Source organism: Prionailurus viverrinus, chromosome B4, assembly GCF_022837055.1.
Source record: "Prionailurus viverrinus isolate Anna chromosome B4, UM_Priviv_1.0, whole genome shotgun sequence".
NCBI classification, from domain to species: domain Eukaryota; kingdom Metazoa; phylum Chordata; class Mammalia; order Carnivora; family Felidae; genus Prionailurus; species Prionailurus viverrinus.
Genome location: NC_062567.1, coordinates 128,005,714 through 128,033,660, shown reverse-complemented (window position 1 = coordinate 128,033,660; position 27,947 = coordinate 128,005,714). Strand labels below are relative to the sequence as shown.

The window sequence follows — 27,947 nt, the reverse complement described above, 5'->3', positions numbered from 1 at the left end:
ATCTCTCCCAACTGGTTATACGCGCGCGCACACACACACACACACACACACACACACACACGATTATATCCAGCACAACCATCTGTCCTTCAGACAGACAAAGGCTCTTGGCCTCAGGATCTCGTCCTCTGTCTCTGGTTAACCCTTGCTCCTCTCCCTAGCACCTTTCTTCCCTCCCCTCTTTCATCTGCCACTTTCTACTTACTCTTCAGGGCTCCTCTGAGATGAGGCTTCTTCCAGGAAGCCTTCCTGACAACCCACCAGCACCCAGACTGAGCTATGCACGCTTCTGTGCACCCTCCAGGGTTCCATGCTCTGCTGTGACAATATCACACAGGGGTCACCTAGAAATCCACTGCCTGGAGTCAAATCTCAGCTCTTTTGATCACACTGGCAGTAAATCCTTAGATGCATTCCTTTACCTCTGTGCCTCCGTTCCCATGCCTTTAAAAAGTGGAGCACATGGGGCGCCTGGGTGGCTCAGTCGGTTAGGCGGCCGACTTCGACTCAGGTCATGATCTCTCGGTCCGTGGGTTCGAGCCCCGCGTCGGGCTCTGTGCTGACAGCTCAGAGCCTGGAGCCTGTTTCAGATTCTGCGTCTCCCTCTCTCTGACCCTCCCCTGTTCACACTCTGTCTCTCCCTGCTCAACAATAAATAAAACATTAAAAAAAAATTTTTTTAAGTGGAGAACATAACAAAAGGGGTTTTTTGAGGATTAAATATAAAGTGCTAAGCCTGGCGCCTGGCTCATGGCGGCTTCTCCCAGAGGCCAGTGATCACCACCCCTGAGTCATACAAGTTAATTATTTGTCCCGGTGCCTCTTGGACTCAGTTGTTGGGGACAGAGAATCCTGCTGTATCAATGTCCCCTCTATTGCGGTGCCCAGTTCAAACCACCACACCTCGTAGGCTCTCAGTAAAAGTTGAGGACTAGCGGAAATACTGAATGCGTCAAAAAGCGTACAACTTGCCCAAGATCACATGGCTAACGGATGACAGAAAGAGGGACCAAATGCGAGTGCTCTCGGTGGCAAGGCCACCTTTCCACTACACCGTAAGGCCTCTCAAGATGAGGCAGAGCTGCTGACACATGAGGGTATTCATTCATCACCCGCCTGCCCCTGGGGTCCCGGGGTTGACAGAGTCATTTGAACAATCCTGTTTTGTAGGATCTATGCGTATCTGCTCCCTATGCTCCCTGGGCGTGCCTCCCCCAGGGAGCTCTCTTGCCACAGCAGAGTAATCCCCGTTCTCTTCAATGAGTCTGTGAGCTTCTCAAGCGCAGGAGCTGTGTGTGCTCCACCCGTGTCCCCCACCCCCACCCCCAATGGGCCCCAGCAAAGACAACAGCACCTACTAGGTAGCAGGCACTGAACAAGGCCTCTCAATACAGCGCTCTGGGAAATTCTCACAACTCTATGAGACAGGTCCCACTGCCTCCCCATTTTACAGATGAAGAGACTGAGGTTCAGAGGGCTTCCGTGGTGTAACGGTGATACAAACCCAGCTTGCCTCCAGACTTGGGCTAACCACTGACCTTCACGGCCTCCCTAATAGCAGGAGCTGCACTAATGGATCCCTATTTCAGGAAGATTCCTTCACGGCCTGTGACAACACCCAGGCCTACAGGTCCATGTCACAGGGTGCTTTTAGGTGGGCTCGTTACCTGAGCAGAGGGTCCTTAACCTCATCGGGAGCAGGCTGTCCATCACAACGTGGCATGCAGTGTGTCTGCGCTTTTCCCGTCTCCAGGGCCGCCTCCAGTGTCAACAATGGCGGGGGACGGGGGACAAAGTTGCAGTGAGGGCGCTTGACGTTCAGGACCCAGATCCTTCCACCTCCTCAGAAGCCAAGCCCATTTCCGTCCAGTGTAGGGTCCTGACCACCATCTCCAGCTTCCCCACCCCAGCCCAGTCCGTAAGCACCTCGGCCCGCTGGTCTTCGCCTGGATCCATCACATTCTTCCTGCCTGAGGTCGAACCCCCATTCTTGCCCCTCCTTCCCGGCTCCCTTTGTCCAAGGCCGACTTCCCCACAATGTCCCGACTCCCCTCATTCCCCCCCCCCACAGACGTTGTGAGAAACACTGAGACGCCCCTTCATTCATTCCTTCCTCCAGTAACTCTTAGTGATATTTAGTGAGCACTTGCTATATGTAAGCACTGAGAGCTCAACCGACTGTGGTTAGCATTAAATCCACACAAAAGACTATTTTAACACGTATGATTATGTTCATTAGGAATAGTCTTGGCTCCCGAGGCTTTTTTTTTTTTTTTTTTAGGTTTTTAAATTTATTTTTCAAAGAGAGACAGAAAGAGAGCGCAGGGGAGGGGCAGAGAGAGAAGAGAGAGAATCCTAAGCAGGCTCCGCACGGTCAGCACCGAGCCCGATGTGGGGCTCGAATTCACAACCCGTGAGATCATGATCTGAGCCGAAACCAAGAGTTGGATGCTTAAAGACTGGGCCACCCAGGCATCCTGTCAACTCCAATGTAAAGGATGGTTTACTCCCTCCTCGTCACACAACCTTGGAGGTAAGAGGCCCAGGGCTGCTGCAGTTCCGTGGCGGCATTGCCCCCATGCCTTGAGCCTATTTCTACCATCATGCCGCTCTCCATCCGCAGGGTGGCTCCGTGGTTCAAGACCGCACCGGAGCCGCCCAAGCCAGGGGCCCACAGAGGGCGCGTCCCACCCGCTGAGGGTTCTTTCTCAGAAGTGACTCCCACCCCCACTGCCGCTGCCATCCCATTGGCCAGAACTCGGTCACGTGGCCACCCGTGGCTGGGACAGCCGCGCAAATCCGCGGGGAAACGTCTGCGCGGAAAATATGGCAAGGCAAGGCAAACGCTGGGGTAGGGAACCCTGGCTGCGCCACCGCGAGGTGTAGAGAGGAACTGTGAAAAGAGCCCCTGTGCACTCAGCACCAGACTAGGAACTAGAACATCCAGTGCGTCGAAGCCGGTCCTGGGCCCTCCCTGCTGCCACCACCCCCCCCCCCAACTCCCCCACCTCCGGTCCACACCCTCTTGAATTCCGTGGTCGGGCTTGCCTTGCCTGGCTTTACCGGTTCACCGCTTGTAAACGATCGTCAGCCTAGTTGCACAAGTTTTTACCTTTGTGAAAATAGAATCATACCATAAATATATATATTTATATATTTATACATAACATCTAGATGTTATACATATGTCATAGCTATATATATGTTATATATAAATATATAAGTATAAATATAAATATAAATATAAATATAATTATAAATATATATATATATATATATATATATTTCTGCAGCTTGATTTTCTGTTCAGTATTATGGGTGTGGGATTCACCGGTGTTGACACGGGTAGCTGTAATCCATTCGTTTTCACTGCTGTGTAGTATCCCGTTTTATCAACATACTCCAAGGAGTTAGCATTCTCCCGACAACAGAACCGTGGGCTCGTCCCAGTGTTTTGCCCTTACCAGCAGGGCTGGGAGGAACATTCGCACGCACGTTTCCTCATGCCTACATGCAAGAATTTCTCCGAGGCAAGTTTCTAAGAGAAACTGCTGGGTTGTGGGGGGGATACACATATTTTCATATTGTCAAATAGGTTTTTAAAAAGCCAGGTGCAAAAGGTGGTGGCGATGCCCCAGGGGCTCCAATGGTTTGAGACAAGTGTTCATCCATTTAGGAGGATGGAAATGTGTAACACACTGCCTGCCCGCAGACCTGGGTGGGCACGCATATGCACACACAGACTCATTCATTTATTGTCCATTTGTTCAATAAACATTTGTCATGTAGCCATTCTCATCAATTAGAAGCCACACCATCAGTGTAATGATGATTCTTCAGGAGGAAAGAAACACAGTGCAGTAAATGAATCCATCAATTATAAGACACATTCTAATTTCAGCAACACTGAAATGTGCGTGTGAGAGCATCTTAGAGTCAAGGGAAATATGGTACCTTCAGGCAATTCTCTAGAGGAAATTCCGCCCTTAGGAGCTTACAGACTTGAGGCTACTTGTTCCCAACAATACTCTAACAGAGGTCATGGTCAAAGCAGACACAAGGTGCTTGAAGGCCTTGCTACCCAATCCCAACTGTGGTCTACTTGGGAGCTTGTGAGAAATGGAGTCTCAGGCCCCGCCTCAGAACCACTGAGTCAGAATCTGGCTTAACATGAACCCCGGGCGATTCCCATGCCCATTGAAATCTGAGAAGCAGGCAGAGACCCATAGGGAAGAGAAAGAGTCTTTCCAGTTGAGGGCAATCAAGAAAGGCTTCCTGAAAGAGGCATCATTTGAAGAGGAAAAACTACATTCGTTGAGTGCCTGCTCTGGGTGAGAAACCGCACCAGGAACCTCACTTCTGCTCTCTCCTTGAGTCCTCAGAATCACCCCAGGGGGCAGGGATTCATATCTCTATTTTACAGCTAAGGAAACAGAGGCACAGAGCGGTCACATAATGAGCTCCAGGCCACACAGCTAATAGCTACCAGAACCAGGCTTAGAAAGCAGATCTTTCAGAGTCTGGAGTCCAGTCTCTTCTCCCGCATCACATGGAAAGAACTTATGGTAGTAGCTGTAGAGACAAGAATCAGGACAGGATTCAACTAGAGGCTATAGAAGCAAGTACTCCCTGCTGTGCTCAGGACCTCTGGGAGGTGAGCTGGCGGTCGGTGGGCCAGACACCTTACCCCCTTCTCTTCCCGCCCCAGGGGAACCTGAACGGGACCTAGCCCATGGTGGGTGCCTGAAATAATCCAATGAGTGCATGAACAAATGAGCGAGCTCACAGACAGCCACACAGGCTGCTTCAAACCCTCCAGCACCGGCTGCCGCTGGCATCATGCTGGCGGCTGGGGGTCCCAGCCAGGGAGGAGCCCGGCACTGCCCACCCACCCCAAGGTCTCCTGAATCCCCGCCGGCAGGGAGGGCCCAGCCAGCAAAGCGAAAAGCCAGGAGCAGAAAAGGTTGAAAACACAGAGAAAGCAGCTCCCACCAAACCCTTCATTTGCTTCACTTAAAAAATTACTTAGCCAGCCTCCTGCCGGTGCCTCCCCCCCTCCCTCCGAGCACCCGCCCCGCTCTCCTTCAGCTTCTCATGAATATGTGGGAAATAAAACGGCGTCTGTTCAGCCCCTAATGACCAGGTTTATGAAGAGCTTATTGTATCTCAAAGAAACGAGACAGCAGTTGGTGTTGTGAGATATTAATGTGCTTTTTACAAAGCTGATGAAACCTCCTTTAAACTACTTAATACCTGCAAGCTGAAATTTCCAGTCTGAGAGTAAATTCCTGGAGGCAGAGCTGAGGCAGAGCCTCAGGCACAGCCCTTGGCCTTTCTGTCTCAGCTGGGCGGGCAGTCATTCGGCTCTGGGATCGGTGGGGCACTGCTGCCCTTTGGGGTGGGGGTCCAGTAGAGATTTCGTGATTGTTGGGGGCCTTGGCAGAATAATCCTTTCTAGTTCACAGTGGGAGAGTCTCTCCCACATCCTCCTGCTCTAAGAGCTCAAAGTCAATGCCATTCTGGGGAGTGGGGAGTGAGATGCTCTCCCCTCAGTTCAGCCTGGACCCCCAGCCCCCCTGGGGACGTGGTCCCTGTCCCCTCTTCTGCCCTCACCCCCACCCAGCCAGCCCTCTACATGGGACCCATCTTCTTGTAAGTCTCCAGTCCCGCTCTGACGTCACACGTCCACCCCGGCCGACCCCTCACACGGGTTGCCCTTCATCCAGCTGGTGTGCTGGTAAATGTCTAGCAACTGGCTCTCCAGGCAGGGAAAGGGGACCTCGATCTATCGTACGTGCCAATTCTCGGGGTGCAAATCCTCCCACCGTGGCTGCCCGCGTGAGTGACCATGAGACTCTAACGAGCAGCTGCCGGAAGCTAGTGCAAGCCTGCTCCCGCACACCTCTGCCTCTGGGCTCCCTTGTACCCCCAACTCTGGTCCAGAGGACCTTCCCCAACCCCCCGAGACAGTCTGTCCCCTCTTGTGTGCCCCGCACCTCCCTGCCTTTGCTCTTGCTGATCCCTGTCCTACAAATTTCTTCTCACCGCCCCCCCCGCCGACTTCCTCATCACTCTCCGACACACACATGCTCACTCTCACTCACACTCACAGTCACATGTGCCCCTCCTGTGCGCCCCAAGACACGTTCTGCTTTGTCGCCGCACAGACCCTGCTACACCACAGCGTCTGGCATCCATCTCCCACCGCACACTACAAGTTCCGTGGGGACAGAAAGTATATGTTTTTCCTCTGTGTCCCCAGCAGGTTACACCGAGCATGGCATACGGTCGGCGCTACACAAATCTTAGCTGAACAACTAACTCTGCTGTCATAAGGCCTCATACATTTGGCTATAGAGTATGTGGGACATTACATTCTAGTAAATTCCATGCTGTCTGTCTTTCCCCTCCCCCCAGACTGAGAGCCCCCAAAAGGCAGGGAATCAGGTTAGATTTCCCTCCACCACCCCAGTGGTCATGGTCACATGGTCAGCCCTTAGTCCCTACCTTGGGGAGAGAGCCTGCCTAAGGACGAAGCCAACTGAGAGGAAAACCAGAGATGGGGAGAGAGACCCCAGATTTTTGAGCACCTGGATCCATCTGTGCCTGAAGCTGTATCAGTCCCTGGGCTTGATGAGCACCAACCTGAAAAAAACACAGCAGGACCCTAGGCTGGCATCAGGAAAGCCAGACTGCGCCACTCTGCACTGACTGTTGTGACGTCTTGAAGATGTTCTACCACATTTCAACTCCAAACAGAGGTGGCTGAGTGCTGCTGACGCCACCTCCCTTTCATGAACCTCAGCACCTCTTCGTTCGGACTGAATCCGTGGCCACAGAGCTTCAAGTGCTCCTGGAGACCCTTTACGCCTCCAGCCCACCCTCACCGCCTCACTGCTACCGTTAGCCTCTGGACTATTGGGACCCATCCCGTCATGGCCCGCGTCTCCGTTTACCTCCATTAGTCCTCACTACCAATCATTTGTCCCTCACTCTGTTCACCTCCCAATCTGCCCCAATCTCCCACCTCACCCCCCGCCCCGGGCCTTTCAAACCCCTGCCCAGGGGTCCTCGGCATTTGGTCCAGAGGTCAGGAACCCCCTCTCCTAACCTCTTTTGTGCTCACTCATAGAAACCTGGCTGTCCCTTGAGACACCAGTCACAGGGCTGATAATTCACAGGGGATGTTTTATTGCCTCTTCCCAAAAGCCCTGTCTAAAACTCATCCAGTCTTCTCTTCCCTGACTCTCTCCTGCCCAGTCCCAACTTGGCATCCCCCCCATTCTTTGAGGAGGTAAGCACGGGCCCACCTCATTCTCCCAGGCCACCCTGCAGCCATCTTGGATTTCACAAGCAGTCAGACAGCCTTCCCAGTACCTGGCCTTGAACACCTTGCTCGGCGAGCACATCCCAGTCCCAGCTTGCTGGTTGTTAACTGCTGAAATCCTGTGTACCCGGGATTTCAAGCAGCCCCACTAAGTGCAGGAAGAGGGCTGTACAGGGGTGGCTCCCGGCTGTGACAGATAGAGCAAGGAGCAGCTGGAACTGAGGCCCCATCTCTCTCCCCACTCGCCAACAATTGGTGGGGGGGTTGAGCTCTGTGCCCTGGGCCTGGCAGCTCTCCAAGCCCTGGGCCCAGCGAGGGCCCCAGAAGAACAGGATCTTCCTACAGCCGGAGTGGCTGGGCCAGGCTGGGCACACACCATCACCCATGAGAGCACTACCTCTGAGGTTTCCGCTCTTCTCCTCCCCGCCCCCCACTCCACCACCCACAGGGGCATCCCTCCCGGCCTCCTAGGTCGCCCAGCAGGAGGGCTATCTGCTTGGAGAAGGCCTCCAACACGATGGCATGGGACAGGGTAGGAGAAAATTCTGTATTTACTGAGACAAAGTAAGTCTTACTCCAATAGAGACATGTTGGAAGCAGCTGGCATGGTTCCCTGCGTCAAATCGTGGTCCAGACAGGACCATCATTTAGCTAGAAAGAGCCCCACACCAATAGTTTCTAAAAACAACCAATGATTTGGGGTTTATCAGAATAATGTGATGAATGCTTTGCGTATCATCCTTAACTTGGTAGGCAGCTTCCTAATACATACTTAACTACGTATAGAAAATAAAAGTGAACGCTTAGTTTTGTCTTCTATATTTATTGGTATGACCTTTCCGATTGCTAGAGACTTCGAATGTCATCCCTACCTCCACCCGACCCGAGGCACCCAGTTCATGGTCTCATCCTTGACCGTGACATGACCAATAGCCACGTCCCCTCAGTGATCTCAATCGCTGGCCCCCACTCTCTGACTCTCATGCCCCAGTCTTCCAACTTACTCCCAGGAGCCCCCGGCTCTGGCAGTTCTTTGACCCCCACCCCACCCTAGGCTTCCAATGCATTGACCCCATCACCTCTTCACTGCCTCCTTTCCCAGCTTAGAGTCTGACCATCTTCATAATCACTACCTCCCCCACCCCTGCTCTTGGACTCATTCCACAGACCCCCACCCTGGTTAAAGGCAACCCTCCAGCCAGACTCAGCCACACCCTAGATGTACCTGGGCCTCATCCCCTCTCACACTGCTCCTGCATTGCTCCCTCGTCTCTCCAGCTATCATGCCTTCCCTCTCTTCTGGAACATTCCCACCAGGATCACTCATGCCTTAACATCTCCCCCAACGCAGAATGGACAGTAGAGCAGCAGACACCCCACCAGCACAGCACAGGGGGGGCAGAGGGGGGTTGAGGGAAAGAGACAACAAACGATATGTTGGAGGCTGGGGCAGCCAGACCAGCATGTGCAAAGGTCCTGTGGTAGGAGGGAGCATGTGTGACAGAAGGCTGAGATGGCATGTGCACAGAGAGGAAAGCGGGCAGGAAATAAGGCCAGACAGAGGTGGGGATCAGGCCGCTTTAAGATGCTGAGCTTTCCTTACAGGACTGGGAAGCTATTGAGCATTTCAAGCTAGAAGTGGCTTGATCAGATTTGCATTTTCAAAGGATCGCTACGATTACTCTGTAGACAAGGATGAGAGTGAGTGCAAAATGACCAGTGGGGAGGCTGTCATGCAGAGAAGCCAGGATGGTGGCCTGGCTGTGGGTGTTGCTGCCAATGGACAGAACTTGACAGTTTTGAGAGACACTGCGAGTGAATGCAGGCAGGACGTCCTAAGGGAAGGGACCTGCAGTCAGGAAGAAGAAATGTAGGCAGTGACAACTGGGCTCAGGCTTGCATCGGCAGCGATGGAGAGGCATTCACTAAGCTGGTTGGTGCCTGCAAAAGACCAGGTTTGAGGGGAAATGATCATGAGTTCAGATTTGGACCTTCTGGATACACAGTGCCTTTAAAACATCCACCAGGAGACATCAGATCGGCAGGTGGATACCAGGTCTGGCCCTCACGGGAGAGTCTGGGCTGCTGGTGACCTCACACAGCCCCTATACAGCATCTCTTGAGCCCCTCCTGTGTGCCAGGCACCGCGCTAGGAGCTCATGGTCTAAAGATCACTGGGGCACGGCCCGTGCAGAGAAACAGCCAGGTTGCAAGGAAAGCAGGTATGGGTGCGGGCTGCTAGCATGAAACGTGGGGCCCTTAGAAGACAGGGTGGAGGCACCACCCACAAGCCCTTAGTCTGGGATTGAGCAGTGTCCCCAGTTTGTTGTTGTTGTTGTTGTTGTTTAATGTTTATTTTAGTTTTGAGAGAGAGAGAGAGTGAGCAGGCCAGGGGCAGAGAGAGAGGGAGACACAGAATCCGAAGCAGGCTCCAGGTTCCGAGCCATCAGCACAGAGCCCGATGCGGGGCTTGAACTCATGAACCGTGAGACCATGACCTGAGCCAACGTCAGCCACTTAACCGACAGAGCCCCCCAGCCGCCCCGTGTCCCCAGTTTGTGAGGAGTCTCGGGGTCCACATCTCACCTCCTGCACGGATTGCTTACAAAGATGCCCGGCACCAGATTGGCACTGATGAGATATTTGCCAGCTTGAGTTGAAAGCAAATGAAAGCACTTTGCAAAGCACTTTTCAAATACACTGATTTGTAATTTTACCAGTAGGGAGGAGATTTTATCCTCTTAGCAGCTAGACTCTTAGCAGTAGACTCTTCTCAGGTCCTAGAGGGAGTTGAGGCCTCCTGGGGATGCTTGAGGAGAGGGCAGAGAAGCAGGGTGGGTGGGCAAGAAGGGTTCTGCCCCAGGGGAGCATTTCAAGCGAAACGCTGTGCTCCTGAGTCCCCACAGAGCTTCAGTGAAGTTACCAGAAGTCTCCATATCCTCTGGGGAATCGTTTTTCTTGCAGAAGTCAGGAAAGGGGGTGAATATGGTACAGAGACAGTGATCGGGGCGATCAACCATCTTCTCTGCAATATGTCGCATAAAATAATAGCCTTAGAAATGCCTAAAACGCTTCCCTTTATAGAAGTACACTTGTATCGTATAGAAGCAGGTGTATATGATATATACACAGGTCTATGTAAGAATGCCCTAAAATTCCTAAATCATATCCGTAGTACATGATAAAACCTACTTTATGGGATATGAAGGTTCAGCACCCCATAGGAAAACAGATTGCTAACACGGACCGAGAACTGTATTAATTAGGTTATATTAGCTACTGTCACAGAAAAATCCCAAATGTCAGTGGCTGAATATAGTCAGCATCCAATTCTCCCTCACAGCGATGCCCCCAAGCACTTTTACCGATGTGCCAGGCACTCGCTCTGAGCACTTTATATGTGTCAGCTCATTTAATCCGCGAAGGAAGAACTCCTTTGATCTCCACCTCTCAGGTGAGGAATGCCAGGCTGGACCCAGGCCACAGGAGCTGCCAGCATGGGTTTGCCTGTTTATTCATTCAGAGAAAGTTCGTCTGCATTGGGGGGGGGGGGGGGGGGAGGCGGTACGACCGTGTGTGAAACTGACAGAGGTTTCTACTGTGGCGGAGCAGACCCGCTTGGCAAGCTCCAGCCCACAAATCAGTCCTTCACGAAGACCACATTCACTTCACAGTCGTTGGTGGAGCCAGCTGGGACCTTGGGTTTTCATCTGAGCCTGTGTTCACCTTCCCGGCCATCTGCCAGAAAAGATTGAGTCAAAAGGCCGTCGTTGGAGCCCTGGATCTGTCGTTTCCTGACCACAAGTACTTACTCGGATCATTTAGCCTCCCTGAGCCTCAGTTTCTTCATCTGTGCAATGGAAGAGATAACAGTCCTCTCACAGGCCTATGGTAGAGCCAGAATGAGTCATAGTTCAAGAGCCTGGCAGTGGGGCTCAGCCCCCACTGGGGGCTCAACCCCTCCCCATCATCCCCCCATCATCCTCCTCCCCTGCCCAGAGCAGCCAGGGGCTGGGCACAGTGGATTCCAGGCCCTGCAGATGGGAAGGCACTTTGCAAGCTCATTTAAGGGCTGTGAGAACGTTTGTCGGCATCCGTGTGGGGTCTGTCTTCTTTGCAAAGCGATCTGCTCTCTGGCATGCAAAATGCGAGGTGACTCCCAGCGGAGCTGGGGCACAGAGGCGGGTGTACTGACGGGTTCATCAGCCTCCTCCTCCTCGGCAGTCCCCAGCCCCGAGCCAAACCTCTGCTGCCCGCCAAGCTTCAGCTAATCCTCAGAAGCCTCGATGCAGGGACGGAAGGCTGGGTTTTGAAGTCTTAGGCCTTAGATCCTTTCCACTGCACCGCGGGTGTGTGTGTTTTGATTCACCAGGCAGATGTCCAAACAGACAAAGTGATACCTTCCTTCAGGGGCCGGGGAGAGGGCTGAGCCAGCTTCAGAAGAGCCAGAAGTCAGCAAGAGGCCAGTGGGTGCTGAGCCCCTGGAAACTCTGATGTTTCACGTGTCCTTTCTCCTCTTGTTTTCCAGGGAACTTCAAAGGTCTCTGCAAGCAAATCGATCACTTCCCAGAGGATGCAGATTACGAAGCTGACACAGCAGAATATTTCCTCCGTGAGTGCATGCAATTTTTTCTCCCTTCTGGTGGTGGGTCCAGTCCTTCTAACCTCCAGAGCACCAAAGGCCAGGACTATCCAGAGATCCCTGTATCAGCAGAGGGCAGGAAAAAGCTGAGCCTCACTCCTTTCCTCCTGTCTGGAGGCCAAACCTTCATGCATGCTGTTCCCTCTGCCTGTAACCCTCTTCCCTCCCCTTTGTCTGATAAACTCCTATTCATCCTCCAGGTCCCAGCCTGAAACATCACCTCCTCCAGGAAGTCCTCTGGGCCCCTAACGGGTTCCCAGAGCACAGCACATTTATCATGCTGTGGGGTCCTGATCTATTTGAGTAAACATCTCCCTGGCAGTCCCACCAATTATGTTAGGCCAGGGACCCACCCTATCTCGTTCACGTGTTCATATTCCCAGCCCAATGCCCTTCACATAATAAGCGCTCAGTAAATATTTCTTGACCAACTCAATGAAGAAACTCATCAGGCAGTTTCAGATTGGAACTTCGACCGAGAACAATACATGAGATTTTTTTTCTTCCCCCGCAATCAAGTCACGGTTAAATCCTGAGGTACATGCTGTGACCTTAAATCCACCTGAGGCATATTATCAAGAGAAAGCATTTTGAGTCCCAAAGAAAACTTCTCAAGAACCAACAAAAACTAACAAGGTAAAATGCTCCCTGAGAAAGGGATTTCCAGGAGAGGGGCTGAGGGTCCTTGACACCTGGGACAGCAAAGCCACCCAAGCAGAAGTGGGTGAAAGCTGTGCTCCACGCTCTCAAGAGGCTCTTCTAGAAGAGGTTTGCTCTCCACCAGGAGCGTCCCCACCTTCTGTCCCCGGTGACCTTCCCAGCCGCACGGAGGCCGCTAAAGCCTCCCTCCCATCCGCCTCCCCCCCCCCCGCCCCCAGCAGAATGGCTAGCATCACTCTCTGATCACTTTTATGGAAAATATAGGAGGCATTTCATTACATGGATCACCCTCTTTCAGTAACTACTCTTCACATCAAAGCCAACTCTCGGGTCAGCCTTAGAATCAACCTGGTTTCATTGAAAAGCCCATGGAACATGAAGTCAGCCCAGTGGCGAGGAAGAGAAAGGAAGGGAACACGATGTAATTTATAGATTTCTTTTGAAAGGGAGAAAAATATCTTACAATGCTCATCATTTCCGGTTATGAACTCCCGAAAGGCACTGCTCTTAAATGGAAGTCCTAAAAGACGGGTTGGGCTATCGTTCCCCACTACCACGTCCGGGGCTCTTGCAGGAGCAGTGCGGTGGCATAAAAGCGGGCTGAGACCTAGGCCAGAGCCTGCGCTCGGTGCTGGGGAGATCAAGGTGAAAAATACAGGCGCAGCTCGTGGCCCCAGGCAGCGCCCAGCCTGGCCGGGAGGCCCCTCAGAGAAACAGCTGGCCTCGGGAGACACGGCGCGGGACGGATGCGGCCTGCTGGTGGCGGTGGGAGTAGGGGGACCACAGCCCAAGCCTCGTGCCAGGAGCCACCCTGGTTGAGCACAGTAAGGATCTGATAATCAGCTAGAGGGCTCAAAGGAGGAACTTTGTCTCCTTCATTGCTGTGCCTAGAACAGCTTCTGGAATACAGCAGATACTCCATAAATGTTGTCTGTTACATAAAGGGCAGATATAGGAGTCTTCAGTGGCGGTTTCTACCTACTCCATACCTCCATAGCCTCATTGTTTAAGAGAGAATCACAGAAAGTGTTTGGTTCACTGGGGTGTCCCCGGACAAAAGACCTGAATTGGTTAACTGCTGTTAACAGGGCAGGATTCCAAGGGTCTGATTTAAGCTTACTTAACCCAACAGTATTTTTTGAGCATTGTAACAAGAGTCGGCAAACTTTTTCTATAAAGGGTCAGACAGCAAATATACCAGGCTTTGTAGGCCATACAGCCTCTGTCCCAACTACTCAATGCTGCCCGTGGAGTCTAGACATAATGGAAGCCAATGAGTGTGGCTGTGCTCCCAGGAAACTTAACTTCATTTACAAAAACAGGCAGCAGGCTGCACTTGGCATAGTTTGCTGACCCCTGATCTAGACTACGCTAATCTTGGGCTAGGCAACAAAAGTAATTCTGGAAAGCCGGAAGACGGGAGTTCCTATCCTTATCAATAGAGTCTAAATCCTAATACATTCTAACTAGATGGTCTCATTCTTAATAAGCTCTCGAGACGCTAGAAGCCAGGGATCGATCGTTCTTCGATCGTTCTTCTATTCCGATCCCCAGCCCCACTGAAGTGGGGAGGGGGGCGGGGCTGTGTCTGGAGGTGGGCGGGGGCTTCAGCCCCATGGGCGGGGCTTCAGCCGGCTTCCAGTTCAGGTCGGTTACACCCATTCTCACAGCGCACCTGCCACGTGGGAGGCCGTGAGAGGGGCTGACGCCGCCCTTGTCCCTGAGGGCTCACTGTATAGAAACAGGCCCCTGAAGGTAGCATGAATGCCAAGACCCAGGCAGGGATAAAATGGAGTGTGTGGTGCTGAGGGAGCCTGGCCCCTAACCCCCAAACGGGAGATGATTCCAGAAGGGTCCCCTTGAGAAAGCGGCACCAAGGCTGAGACTGGGCCTCTAGAAGCATTCGCTCATTTACTCTTGAGACATTCACTGAGCACTCACTCCGTGCAGAGCCCTGTTGTCAGTACAGGGGATCCAAGGGTGAACAGAACAAAACCGGTGCCTCTGTGAAGGTGACACTCTCGCGGAGGAAAGAAGCAATGGGCAAGACCACAAATAGCCCCCTGAGACCGTTCCAGAACTGGCTGTAAGGGGGTGGAGAGTGAGGCGGTGGGCGGAGGGCAGGTGGGGGGTGTTACTGAGGACAGGTGGTCGGGACAGCTTCTCTAAATGAGGAAAAGGACAGAGCCGAGAGGACTTGGGGGAAGTGCGTGCCCGAGGGGGGACTGGTGAGAAAGCAAGGGCCTTATTAAGGCGAGGGGGGGCGGGGGGTGTGGGGGTCAGAGGGGAGGCCCGGCTGGCTGAGCGCAGTGCAGGAATGGAAGACATTCCACAGCACGAGGTCCGAGAGGCGGCGGAGGAGCCCAATCGGGTGTCATTCTAAGTGTGACGGAACTGTGAGCAGGGGACACTGATGTGGAAGGTCCGTTCTGGCCGCCGGCCGGGGCGGGGGCAGGGAGGCCAGTTGGCCGCTGCTGCTGGCATCCTGCTGAGAGGCTATGGCGCCTGGACCAGAGCGATAGGTGTGGTGGCCGCCAGAAGTGAGGGGCTGTTTGGGAGACACAGCTGGGGGGGGGGGGGGAGGGGAGAGCAGGAGCTTGGGGGTGGGGCCTGGGGCCGGACCCCAAGGGGTTTCCAGAGGACAGCAGAGGACTGGCAGGAGGGGCAGGGTGGGGGGCAGGAGACCTAGGAGGGTGGAAAGGGGCTCAGCCAAACATTCTGGCTTTGACTGTTCGTGCCCGGCCCGCCTCACACTCGGAGGGCAGCGGGGCGGGCAGGGTGGGCTCCAGAAAGGTGGCAGGAGCTCCTGCTATTACCAAGGTCAGGGGCACAGTCTACTGGACTCTGCTCAACCTAAGGGCAGGATCTGTTCAGAGGCTGACACAGGGCCAGCACATTGCTGGCATGGACGGAAAGAGGCCTGACCGTGTGTAAGCATGGGGCTGTGGGCCTCTCCTGGCAGAGCTATAGCTCCCGAGAAACCCATTGAGTATCTTCTCCTTGGCTCTTTGGGCCTGAGGTCCCAGTACTCGGGAGGCCAGGAAAGATCTGAGCTACCCATGGGCCATGGGTCCTTTTTGCCTGCAGACAAAATTAAGACGGGCCTTCATGGTGCTTGCAAGCTACAACAAACGAAATTCACAAGTTAATTATATGGTCTGTGAAACTATGAGGAGTGATACGGAGAAAAATCCAGCAAGAAAGGGGGATAGGAAATTCCGGGGAGAGGGGGTTGTCCATAAAATCCTTGTTGTGAAATCTGAGCAAAGACCTGAAGGAGGTGAGAGGGAGCCATGTGGAAATGTGAGGGGAGAATGTTCCAGGCAGAGGGAACAGCAAGTGAAAAGGCCCTGAGACTGGAGCCTGGAATGTTTGAGGCGCAGGAGTGAGGCCAGAAAGACAAGAGTGGAGTGAGCAAGGGGAAGCCAAGGAAGAGCCAGGGAAGAGAGGCCCGGGGGCCCCTGTGGGTCCTAGAAAGGGCTTGGGTCTTGCTCTGATTGAGGCAGGAAGCCATCAGAGGGTCTGAGCAGAGGAGTCCCACTATCTCACACTTTACAGGACCCTCTGCTTGCTCCGTTCACAAGAGACTGAAATAGGGTAAGGACAGAAGCAGGCAGAACAGTTAGGAACCTACTGCAATAAATCCAGACAAGAGACAGCGTCCTGAACCCAAGTAATAGCAGTGAAGGAGGTGGGAAGGGGTCGGAGCCTGAAAATATTCCCAAGGGATTGCATGTAAGCTTTCCTGAGAGCCTACCTGTGGATTTCGCAGGAAAGGAAGGTGTCAAGGTTTGAGTCCAAGGCTGGGATTGGGAAGAATCGGAAGCTCAGTGTCGGCCACATTAAGTCAGAGAAACCTATGGGACTCCCTGGGGAGACGCCTTGGGGTCTGGGGCTCACGGGACAGGGCCTGGCCCAGAGAGAAGTTTGCCAGTTGTCAGCTGGTGGAGGACATTTACAGCCACGAGCCGATGAATGGCCCGAGGCGGTGGTGCACAGAAGAGGTGCAGAGTCTGAGCCCCAGGATGCCAAGGTTTAGAGGCCAGGAAGAGGAGGAGGCCCCAGGGCAGGGGGCTGAGGGGGTGGCAAGTGGGTGGCCCAGGCCACCCCTACCATCCCTGCTCCACCAGCTGGATGGAGGACCTAGAACAGAGGAGGAGGAGAGAGCATGCCAGAAGGGCTGGACAGGAACGCAGAGCTCATCTCCTGGGATGGCAAGAAAGTGGGGCTCACTTGCTCTCAAGCCATCAGACCAAGCTTCAGGCCTCCTGGGGGGCCCAGCAGAAGGAAGGCGCCCCATAGATATCTAATGGGACGAATGAATGAATGAATGAATGTACATTTTTACCCCCAACCCCCATGGGTATTTAAGGAGTTCCAAAGCTTCTCCTGAACACAGAGTCCAGGGACTTTCTGGTGACAGGCCTTGGCCACCACCCTGAGCCTCCTGACATCTGGGCCCCACGAAGGTGTGGCCAGTGTGGCTCTAGCCCACCTGTCACTAGCTTGCCCAGGAACAAATGATGGCCAGACCTGTTTTGCCCACAGCCCGCTCTGGGGGGCCATCGATGTGTCTGCCACGGTGCCCCAGCCCCCGCCCATCCTTATCCTTACCAAAGCTTGCGAGCGGGTGAGGAAGAGGCAGAGGTGGCCCAGGTGTGACTTCCTGTGACTGTCAGTGTGTCGGTCTTTGTGCACAAGTGTGTGAGTCTGTGCTGTGTTCTGTGTCTTTCGGTGCCCGTGTGTCCGCGCATCTGAGCGTCTGTCTGAATGTGTGTTTGCTCGTGTCTGCTGCGTGTCTACAGGTCCCTGCAGGCTGTGCGTGTGTGTGTGTGTGTGTGTGTGTGTGTGTGTGTGTGTTGTGTCCAGGAGATGGGAGCTGGTATTTCCCATTGGTCACAGTGTGATTGGGGCCCATCCCAAGCCACCACCCCTAGTCATTCACATCCATGCAGCCAGAGCAAACATTTCTCAAAACGGCTCCGACCTCGTGCATTCCACGCACGCTGACACTTTGAATTCTGTCCCCCTTCATTTCTCTAAGTGCTGGCGGCACCCAGCACTCTGACTTCCCCACCTAGTCCTGACTCACAAGCCGCACTGTGATCAACACCAACCCGGGGCCCGTGAGAAACAGCAACGGTGCCTTCTGCCAAGATGACAAAACTAACATTTCCTGGTGCTTGGCACGTACCGGGCACTCTTCTAACTGCTTGAAATGTATTTACTCCTTACTCTTCGTCGCAGGCTATGAGCTGGGTGTGCTCGTGACCTCCCTCTGGCAGGGGGGACAACTGAGGCTCAGAAGGGCAGGGGGCATGGCCGGCGGAGGCACGCAGGGCGCCTCTCTCCTGGGTTGGTGCAGCTGATCACCAGCCCCGGAGACAACAGGGAATGGGACAGCATCTGGCACCGCGCAGATGGCACTCCCCAAGGAAGCTCCGGGGCTTCTGGAACTCTTTTCCTTATGTCATTAGATAGAACACACCTGACAACTTTATATGTTACCTGTGTTCCCCTTCACAACACCCCGGGAGGTAGGTGCTGTTGGTGTCCCCATTACACAGGCAAGAAACTGGAGGCACGGAGGCCACACTGCTGGTGGGAAGGCTGGGACGGGGCTCCAAGGAGGCCCCGTGTGGAGCCCGGGCTCCCAAGCCACTGCTCTCAGCTTCTCTCTCTCCCCTCATCCATCGTCATCCGCTTCCTCCTTCCTTCTCCCTCGCTCTGTCCTTCCTCCTCTCTCTCCCCTTCCCCACCTCTCTCGCACCCATGCTCACACACACACACTTGTGGTCCTGGCCACCCCATCCAGCGCAGCGGGGAGGGGAGTGAGGGACAAAAGCCCAAGAGCCCAGCAACCCCCCCTGAGCCAGCTCCTCGCTGATCCTCTCCGCTTAGAAGGGGAAAAAAAACCCAGGTGGGATAACAGACATAAAGGGTTGAGCACTGCACCCGGAAAATAGGGAGCCCGCCCTCCATATACCTGGTAAGACTACCATTTTAATCAAAGGCCACAACTGGCACAGGGAACAGGTGAGACTGTGGCCTGGCTGGCTGAGTGGACCCTGCGGGGAGGTCTGGGGGACACAGGGCCATCAGAGACAGGCAAGACCCTAGAGATCACCTAATCCAGACAAGGAAGCGGAAGCCAGGCATACCACATGATTTGCACGAGCCCCTGCTGGGCCATCACTTCACACCAGGGTGCCCGGAGCCTCAAAGTTAAGCCCTCTGCTCTTCCACAGGCAGGTGCATCTGTGCCCCACCTCTGTGTCTACAACCCCCCCCCCCCATTACAGCTTCAGCCCACCGCAGTTCTGTGCCCCAAGCCTGTACCTCGTGAGCCCCCGACCCTGGCCTGCCTCGTTCCCTTTAGGGCTCCCCAAGCTCCCCCGTGGCTCTCTGCGATCCAGAATCTTCCAGTTCCCTGAGCAAGGATGCTTCTCCAGCCCTGGAGCGCACACACGCTGCTTCCTCTCCCTGGAACACTCCACATCCCGCCTCTCTTGTGCCCTGTTAGCTTCTCCTTATCCTTCAGATGCCAGCCCCAGCCTCACTCCCTGGGGGAAGCCCTCCTTGATGCCCACGTGAGCTCAGAGGATGCTCTGAGGGGCAAGACGTGCATGTCTGAAAGCAGGGGAGGGCGGTGGTGAAGACACACAGGCCCTCGAGGGTGACCTCCTGGGTTCACAACCCAGTTTCCCCACTTCCTCGCTGGGCGGACTCAGACAAATGGCTTAACCTCTCTGTGCCTCAAGTTTTAGCTGCCGCTTGATGGGGGCTAACCAAAGTACTTACTTCACGGAGCTGTAATGAGAACTAATGAGTTAATAGATACACAGTGCTTAGAACAGCCCTGGGGTACACGAACCGCTCGATGAGCATTGGCCATCTATATGTGACATCAGCCTGTCACATACCTTCAGGGTGCCATATGGATACCTTTCTTCCATAGCACTTTATCCTGGTTGATAATTACATAATATCTGTGTTATTACCTGATGACATGTATCTCCTTCATGAGAATGTAAGCCCCATAAAGACATGGCCCAGGCCTGTTTTTGAACCCCTGTGTCTTCCATGCCCAGCCTGGAAGTTGGTACAGCGGCGGGCACTCGACCTGTGTTTATTCATTGGACCCACAGCTAGTTAAAAGCGAAGCATCTCCCCACTCCGGGACCATGCGGCCCTTCCCCAGTACAGCATATTATGTTCTCAGCCAGGAAATGTCCAAACTGCAGCTCGCAGGCCAAATCTGCGCCGCCCCCCCCCCCACCACCACCACCACTGTTTTTGTAAATAAAGTATTATTGAAATAGAAGCGCATTCATTTGTTTACGTATTGCCTGTGGCTGTTTTCAAGCTACAACAGCTAAATTAGGTAGTTGCAGCAGAGAACATATGGCCAGCAAAGCCAGAAATGATTATATTTACTACCTGTCCCTCTACAGAAAAAGTCTGCCAATACCTGCTTTAGGTATTTGTAACCTCCTTGAAGCCAAGGCCATGGCTTCGTGGGGCTGGTGTAAGGTTTAAATGGGTTTATCCGTGTAAGGCACGTAGGATGCTGTAGGGAGAGCTCCAGAATTGTTGGTAGGGACTGCAGAGTTCCATATGCTTACTCATAGGAGATCGATAAATATTTGTTCATTGAATAAACCAGATACTTTCTGCTCCTCGCGATAGACTTTAGCACTAAAACCACCCCCAGCTTCAGTGGGAATCAAGGCAATTCGTGGGGAAGAAGTGTCTGGATGGAGGGGGCAGGACGATAGAAATAATGATTGTACCGTTTACTGTACCCTTTCCAGGGTAGAAACAGGACAGCCATGCAATGTAACCTTGACAACAGTGCCTCTCGAACTTTCACGTGCACGTGACTTGTGTTACGTGCTTTTGCAAAAATGTAGAATCTAACTCAGTAGCTGGCAGTGTAAGACCCAAGAATCTGCAGGCTCTAACCAGCTCCCCCGCGATGCCCAGGCCCCTGGCCTTCCGACTGCCCTGTGAACAGCAAACCTTACATTCCCGGGAGCTGGGTATTAGGGTTATTTTTCCCATTCTCCAGGATGCAGAAACAGACTCAGCCAGGTAAAGACCCTTGGCACCAAGGACACATTGTTAGGGACAAGGCCCGGTCTGAGCTCAGATGTGACGAACTCCCAAATCCCCACTCAGCCTATGACACTGCCTAGCGGGAAAGAACTCTTCCGAGAAACTTCTCCAATGTAAGAGTCCCTGCTTGCTCTAAAGCAGCTTCCTTGCCCAGCCTCCATCTGGGTCTCGCTCTGCTCATCTGAGCCACTGCCACTGCCCCCTTGGAAGTCACACCAACCTGTCCTTCTTCCTTCTTGCCATCACCCCCCCATTCCCAGCTGGTCAGGAATCGTATCCACACAGGGAGGGCAGAAGCGTGAGAAATCATCTGATGGTCCACACCCGCTTTGCACATGGGCAAACCAGAGAGGACGAGGCACCTGTCTCAGCCACACAGCAAGTGAGTGGCATAGGTGGGACCCTACACCCAGATCTCTGGACTCTGCAGCATCCCTCCCAGGCTCCTTGGAAGCCCCAGAGGGAGAGTACAGGATGGCCCAAAAGTTGGGCCGATCCGGTCTTGAATCCTGACTCACTAGCTGGGCTGCCTTGGGCGAGTTACTATGCCTTTCTGAGCTTTAGTTTTCTTGTCTATAGACGGGGGCTAAAAAACACAGCCCATGGGGCTGTTATGAGGATTAAATTACAGAATGTATGCCAGGTATTCGTTCAAGGCTCGACACAGAATGGTGCTTATCAGAGATTCTCTCCCCTCTCCCCTTGTGCTTGTGAAGATGAGGATTCAGGCAGCATTGACTGTGCAAGTCCAGGCACCTTGCAATCATGTGTGCGCGTGTGTAGGGATGTGCGGGAAGGGCAACCAGGTTGGGGACAGAACGGTTCTCTTGAAATGACTTGCTGGGGGAGAACGCTCAGGTCTGGGGGGAGGTGGCCCGTCCGTCGGCGGGAGAAGGGAAGCCCGATTGCCCAGGAACCCAACTGCGCCCTCTGTGTGCCTCCTCCTCTAGCGCCGCTCAGGTTCACCTTTCTTCAAGTCCCGCTAAAATAATCGACTCACCCAACAGCATCAGTAAGCAGTGTAGACTTCCTAAAGATCCAAGGGGAAGAGAGAAGGGGGGTTTTATGCTACGCATTGCAGCACACTGCCTAAAATCCTCTTAGAAAAATGCCCCGAGTTCTATACAGAAAAACTCTCTTTGCCACACTGCCCCCCAGAGGGGTGGGGAGCCAGGGGAGGCTCGACCCCCGGCACCTTCCTCTCCAAGATGCACATCCCCAGCCAACCCTTATCCCCACCCCAGGGCTGAGCCAACAGGCCCTCTAATAGGACCCAACTTCCTCAGAAGCCATTTAAACAGCCCAAACACGTAAAGAAAACTTCCTTTTCTTCACACAAGCTTCCAGATGGCTCCGCCTGGCCCACAGCTCCGGGGACGAGCAATCAGGGTTCTGAGGTCACTCGCTGCCTATTTGAATCTGGAGAGAAAGCTCTTTTCCTCCCCAGAGACCCTTTAGGGAGGACCTCATCCGGACACTGTCCCCCACATACACAGCCTGCCTGCCTGGCCTGCCTCTCCCCCAGCTGCCTTCCCCTGCCCTCAGCCACCCTGCGTCCCTCTGTCCTCCTTCCTCTCACCTGCAGGTGGCAAATGTTCCTGAAGGTATTCTTTTCTCTTGCCTGTTTGTCAGTCCTTGCTTCTTATCTTATCCTGAAGGCATTTTTGTTGTTGTTCTTTGTTTTTTACTTTTTCTTTTCTTTTTTTTTTTTTTTTTTTTTTTTTATAAATTTAGCAAATGCCTTTTGTTATTTTCTCAGGCATTTTTTTAAAAATTTTTTTTTCAACATTTATTTATTTTGGGGACAGAGAGAGACAGAGCATGAACGGGGGAGGGGCAGAGAGAGAGGAAGACACAGAATCGGAAACAGGCTCCAGGCTCTGAGCCATCAGCCCAGAGCCTGATGCGGGGCTCGAACTCACGGACCGCGAGATCGTGACCTGGCTGAAGTCGGACGCTTAACCGACTGCGCCACCCAGGCGCCCCTTAAATTTTTTTTTTTAACATTTATTTATTTTTGAGACAGAGAGAGACAGAGCATGAACGGGGGAGGGGCAGAGAGAGAGGGAGACACAGAATCGGAAGCAGGCTCCAGGCTCTGAGCCATCAGCCCAGAGCCCGACGTGGGGCTCGAACTCACGGACCGCGAGATCGTGACCTGGCTGAAGTCGGACGCTTAACCGACTGTGCCACCCAGGCGCCCCACTTTTTCTTTTCTTGGTAACATGTCTGCTGCTGCTTCTTTCTGGAAGCCCTCCCCACGCTTATTCACTCAGTGAGCCTTTACTGGGGACCTACTGCGTCTTTGACACAGAGGTGTGGTGGGGACAGAGAGAATAAAAAGAAAGAACTAAAAAAAAAAAAAAAAAAAGGCCACAGTCCTTGCCCTCACGGGACCCCACGGCTTTTATGGTAGCAGCATATGTAGAAACAATTTTTTCCTGTAATAAGTATCATTTAACCAGTGTTTACTACATACGTTCCGAGTTTCATCCCAGTGCGTTATCAGAATCAACTCATCTAATCCTCACAGCAGTCTTGCAAGGTAGGCACTATTACGGTCCCCATTTTATAGATGAGAGAGTTGAGGCGCAAAGCGACAGCTTGCCCAAACTTACACAGCTAACGCATGGTAAAGCCGGATCCAGATCCAGGCTGTGCGACTCCCTCACCACTGTAACTAACACGCTGCCTCTCCTTGTGCCCCAAAGCACAGAGGAAGGGACAAATAACTTTGCCTAAGGAAGTCAGGGAAGGCTTGACAGAAGAGGCGAATTTGAGTTGAGGGTTTTTTTTTTTTAATTTTTTTAATGTTTATTTATTTTTGAGAGAGAGAGAGAGTGAGAGAGAGAGAGAGGAAGACACAGAATCTGAAGGAGGCTCCAGGCTCTGAGCTGTCAGCACAGAGCCCGACGCGGGGCTCGAACTCACGAACTATGAGATCACGACCTGAGCCGAAGTCGGAGGCTTAACCGACTGAGCCACCCAGGCGCCCCTGAGTTGAGTTTTAATGGATGAATAGAATTTGCTGAGTCAAAAGGAACAGGAGAAACATTCTAGTAAGAAAAGTCAGTGCATCAAAAGTCAGAAGCATGCAATTACATGACATGGGAAGGGTGCTGTGGCTTGACAAGAGGAGACACGGGGACCAGGAGGCATGAAGCCTGAGGGGGGCAGAGGTCAAGTCACACAGGGCCCTGTGGGCCTCATGAGGCCCTGGTTTGGTCCTGTAGGCAGAGAGGAGCCCCTGAAGGGCCACGAGCTGGGCAGTGGCTTGCTCCCCCTCCCCTTCCCCACTCCCACGGGCCACTCTCTCCCCCTAGCGTCCCTCTGGCTCACAGCTGTGCCCTTCTCTCTCTCCCTGACCCTCTGTGTTCTGCAGGGGCCGTGAGGGCCTCAAGCATTTTCCCAATCCTGAGTGTGATTCTGCTTTTCATGGGTGGACTCTGCATCGCAGCCAGCGAGTTCTACAAGACTCGACACAACATCATCCTGAGTGCCGGCATCTTCTTCGTGTCTGCAGGTAATGGCCACTGCGCTGGCTGGGCCAGAGCCCAGGCCTGCCTCGGGGGAAAAGGCTGAGGCTGGGGTGCTCAGCGACGGGGAGGACTCGACAGAGAGGGGGGAGGGGGAAGAGGGATCTCCAGGACTGGCAACAGGTCATGTCATAGGGGAGGTGGGCTGTGCTGGGGCTCCCGCCCCATAACAACGTCCAAGCCCCCCGCCGCCACGGAGTCCCCCAGGAACATCCCGAGACCCCGTCTCTCAGCCCAAATGGCCCATCTTCCTCCTACCTTTTAGCAAAGGGCCCGGATCCCAGGTCCCTCTCAGAATACTGGGCCTGTCCTCACTGCCCTGTCCCCTCACTGTCCCACTTGGGTGCAGGCAGGCACCTAAAACCACGTCCCTCAGCCCCATCACAGGACTAGTCACATTGCTACAGATGCCAGAGACAGAACACGGCTGTGGGATGAGCCATTTAACAAGAATGAGGAACACTTAAGTAGTCCTTACCACACCCCCGCCCCCAGGAGCCTCGCAGGTATTAAGTCATTTAATCAGTCACTCCCACAAGAGCCAGTCCTATCCCTCTGCCCATTTTACAGATCTGGAAACTCTAAGGTTACCTTGCCAAGGGCTTTGATTCCAGGCAGTCTTGGCTCCAGGAGCCAGTCTGAACCTCCTGCAATCCCAGCTTCAAATCTCTGTGCAGCCTGGAGCAAGTCACCTAACCTCTCTGTGATCCCTTTCCTCAGTTTGCAACGCCCTTGGAAAGCGCTCAATAGTGAAGGCAGGTAGCAGACGCTCAATAAACAGTGTCCATTATCATGACTCAACGCGCGGTAGAATGCCTCTCCCTTCTCCCCCTCCACTCCCGCATCTTTGTCTCCAACTGCCCTCCCCTTTGTGGCTCTCTTCAGTGGCGTGACAAAAATATTAAGGTGATGCTTGCCTATGTCACTGTAGAGCACTGACCCTGAAAACTCCGGATCAGGGAGAGCCCGCCCAGCTGCCCCTGCCCTTCGGTTCCCCCCTCCCCAGGGCCTGATATCCTGCTGGAAACTAACCACGCCCCCCCCCCTCTGACTCCCACCCCTCCGCGCCCGTCCCTGTGCCCCGCAGGTCTGAGTAACATCATTGGCATCATCGTGTATATATCTGCCAATGCCGGAGACCCCTCCAAGAGCGACTCCAAAAAGAATAGTTACTCGTACGGCTGGTCCTTCTACTTCGGGGCCCTGTCCTTCATCATCGCCGAGATGGTTGGGGTGCTGGCGGTGCACATGTTTATCGACCGGCACAAACAGCTGCGGGCCACCGCCCGCGCCACGGACTACCTCCAGGCCTCCGCCATCACCCGCATCCCCAGCTACCGCTACCGCTACCAGCGCCGAAGCCGCTCCAGCTCCCGCTCCACCGAGCCCTCACACTCCAGGGACGCCTCCCCCGTGGGCATCAAGGGTTTCAACACCCTGCCGTCCACGGAGATCTCCATGTACACCCTCAGCAGGGACCCCCTGAAGGCCGCCACCACGCCCACCGCCACCTACAACTCCGACAGGGATAACAGCTTCCTCCAAGTCCACAACTGTATCCAGAAGGAGAACAAAGACTCTCTCCACTCCAACACAGCCAACCGCCGGACCACCCCCGTATGAAGCCCGCGGGAGGGGGTGGGGGAGGGGCCTGGCAGCGCCGCAGGAGGGGCGCGTGCGCCGGGAGGTGGGGCGAGCAGGGGAGGGGGCGGGAACCCGACCATCCAAGGGGAAGGGGAGACCTTCCAAGAGCAAAAAAAAAAAAACACAAAACAAAACAAAAACAAAAAAACAAAAAAATAAAAAAACAAAAAAAAGGAAAAAAAAACAAAAAAAGAGAAAAATATAACAAGTAAATTTGAAAAAAAAAAGAACAAAATATAAGAGGAACACAGAAGCAAAACGACAGGAAATGTGAAAAAATATTAACCGAGGGAAAGAAAAACAAACTTTAAAAAAAAAAAGCGAGAGAGGATAAAAAATTTAAAATAGAAAATAAATCTAAAAGAAAATGCATGATTTCCCATGTACCATTATTTTAACATTTAATAAAAACCAATTTAAACGAAAAAATAAAAGGGAACCAAGATAACATTAAAGCAAAAAAATGAGAAGGAGCGGAAAGGAAGGGGGATGTTCTCTGCATTTATCAGGGGTTTATGTTACTTTTTGTTTTAATGCGGGAGAGTTAACTTTTCTGTTCTCTTTAACCCCAAGCGGGCTCTGCCTCCCTGGGCGAGTGGGGGGGTGGAGACTCAGGGGCCCCAGGGCCGGGTGAGCCCCTCGGTCACTGCCAGGTCCCTGGAGCCTCTGGATGGTTGCCCCAGGAACGCTGGGCAAGCTCCGAGGCTCGCGAGGCTTGCGAGCCGGCTCCACCCAGCATCGATGGGGCAATTGTAGGCCTCCAGGTGACCCTAGAGTCCTTGGTCCCTCCTGTCCGAAAGGTGCCTGGAGGGGGGTGCACTTGGGGCTTGCGTAGCGCCCAAGTTCCCAGTCCTTAATGGTCCTTAACCCACTGTGATGACTTCCTAGGCCTTGAGGGAGGGGAAGGAGAGGGGATGGCTGCCTTTGGCTTGCAAGATGCCCGGAAACCCTGGAATCCTCAGGGTGAGCTTTTGGGGTCACCACCCCAAGCTCCTGTCCCTAGGAGCGGGAGATGCTCACCCCCCGGGGGGTTATAAAGCAGCTCTCCCTCCTCACCTCTCACCTCAGGGCCACTTGATGACCCTGGGGCGATGGTGGACCCCCAGACTCATAGGCCCCCTGCCCCCTGGGAAGGGGGGCTCATTGACCCTTTGGGGGTCCTTGGACTCACTGAAGCCCCCCCTCCCGGGGGCCCAGCGAGTCCAACAACGACACTGCAAAAAGGTTTCTTTTTACAAAAGAAAAAGGAAAAACAAGTGGTGATTTTTTTTTAATAAAAAAACCACAGACTATAAATAAATGTAAATATATAATAAGTGGATTTACTTGCAAGAAAATCAGACAGTATTTTTCTTTTAATTCTTTTCCAGCTTTAAACTGTGAAAACAAAACAATGGGGTGGGGTGGGGGACTTAAAATTTAGCAGGGAACTTGTAAAGAGAAAACAGAAAACAAATATACAAATCCATTAAAAAACAAAACCAAACCAAACTGCTGCAAGATATAAGGGCTGGGCTCAGGGGGAGGGAGAGGAGGAGGGCCCTGGGGGGAGAGACAGGGTGGGAGGGTTCTGTGAGGAAAGATCTCTTCCTTATACCAGGAAGGTGCTGCTAATGTGGGAGAGAGAGAGAATCACGATGGAGAACCCGGTCTACACGAAGGAGATCGAATACCCACTCACACACACTCACATACGCACACGTACACACTCCTCCGGGCCCTGCGCTCCAATCACACGCTGGGATACACTCTCAGCCTAAACCCTTTCCTTCCCATACATAGCCAGAGGCAGGGTTCAGAGAACACAGACTCATGCCCTCCAAAGCCATTGACAACAACCACACACACACACACACACACACACACACACCACACCCCATATGCCTCCTCACTGTGCTCCCAAGCCCCTGCCCCCACATCCAATGTCAGAGCAAAAATACACACATGTGAGCAAACATATCCTGCCATTCAGACAGAGAGGGAGAAGGCACCAGAGGTCCCTAAAGTCACTCTTCATTTG

The 27,947-nt window shown here is 53.4% G+C and overlaps 1 protein-coding gene and 1 long non-coding RNA gene across 4 annotated transcripts in view; one reads left to right on the top strand and one right to left on the bottom strand.

Annotated features, from left to right (window-relative positions):
* CACNG2 (calcium voltage-gated channel auxiliary subunit gamma 2) overlaps positions 1-25,907 on the top strand; it is a 109,050-nt gene extending 83,143 nt beyond the window's left edge. The window contains exons 2-4 of the mRNA XM_047865745.1: positions 11,856-11,939; positions 24,130-24,270; positions 25,371-25,907. Of these exons, the coding sequence (XP_047721701.1) occupies positions 11,856-11,939; positions 24,130-24,270; positions 25,371-25,906 (761 nt within the window). The 3' untranslated portion in view covers position 25,907. The remainder of the gene's footprint in view (positions 1-11,855; positions 11,940-24,129; positions 24,271-25,370) is intronic.
* The window catches only part of LOC125169887 (uncharacterized), a 109,095-nt gene that overhangs the window by 54,329 nt on the left and 26,819 nt on the right, over positions 1-27,947 (bottom strand). The gene's annotated exons all lie outside the window — the stretch shown is intronic.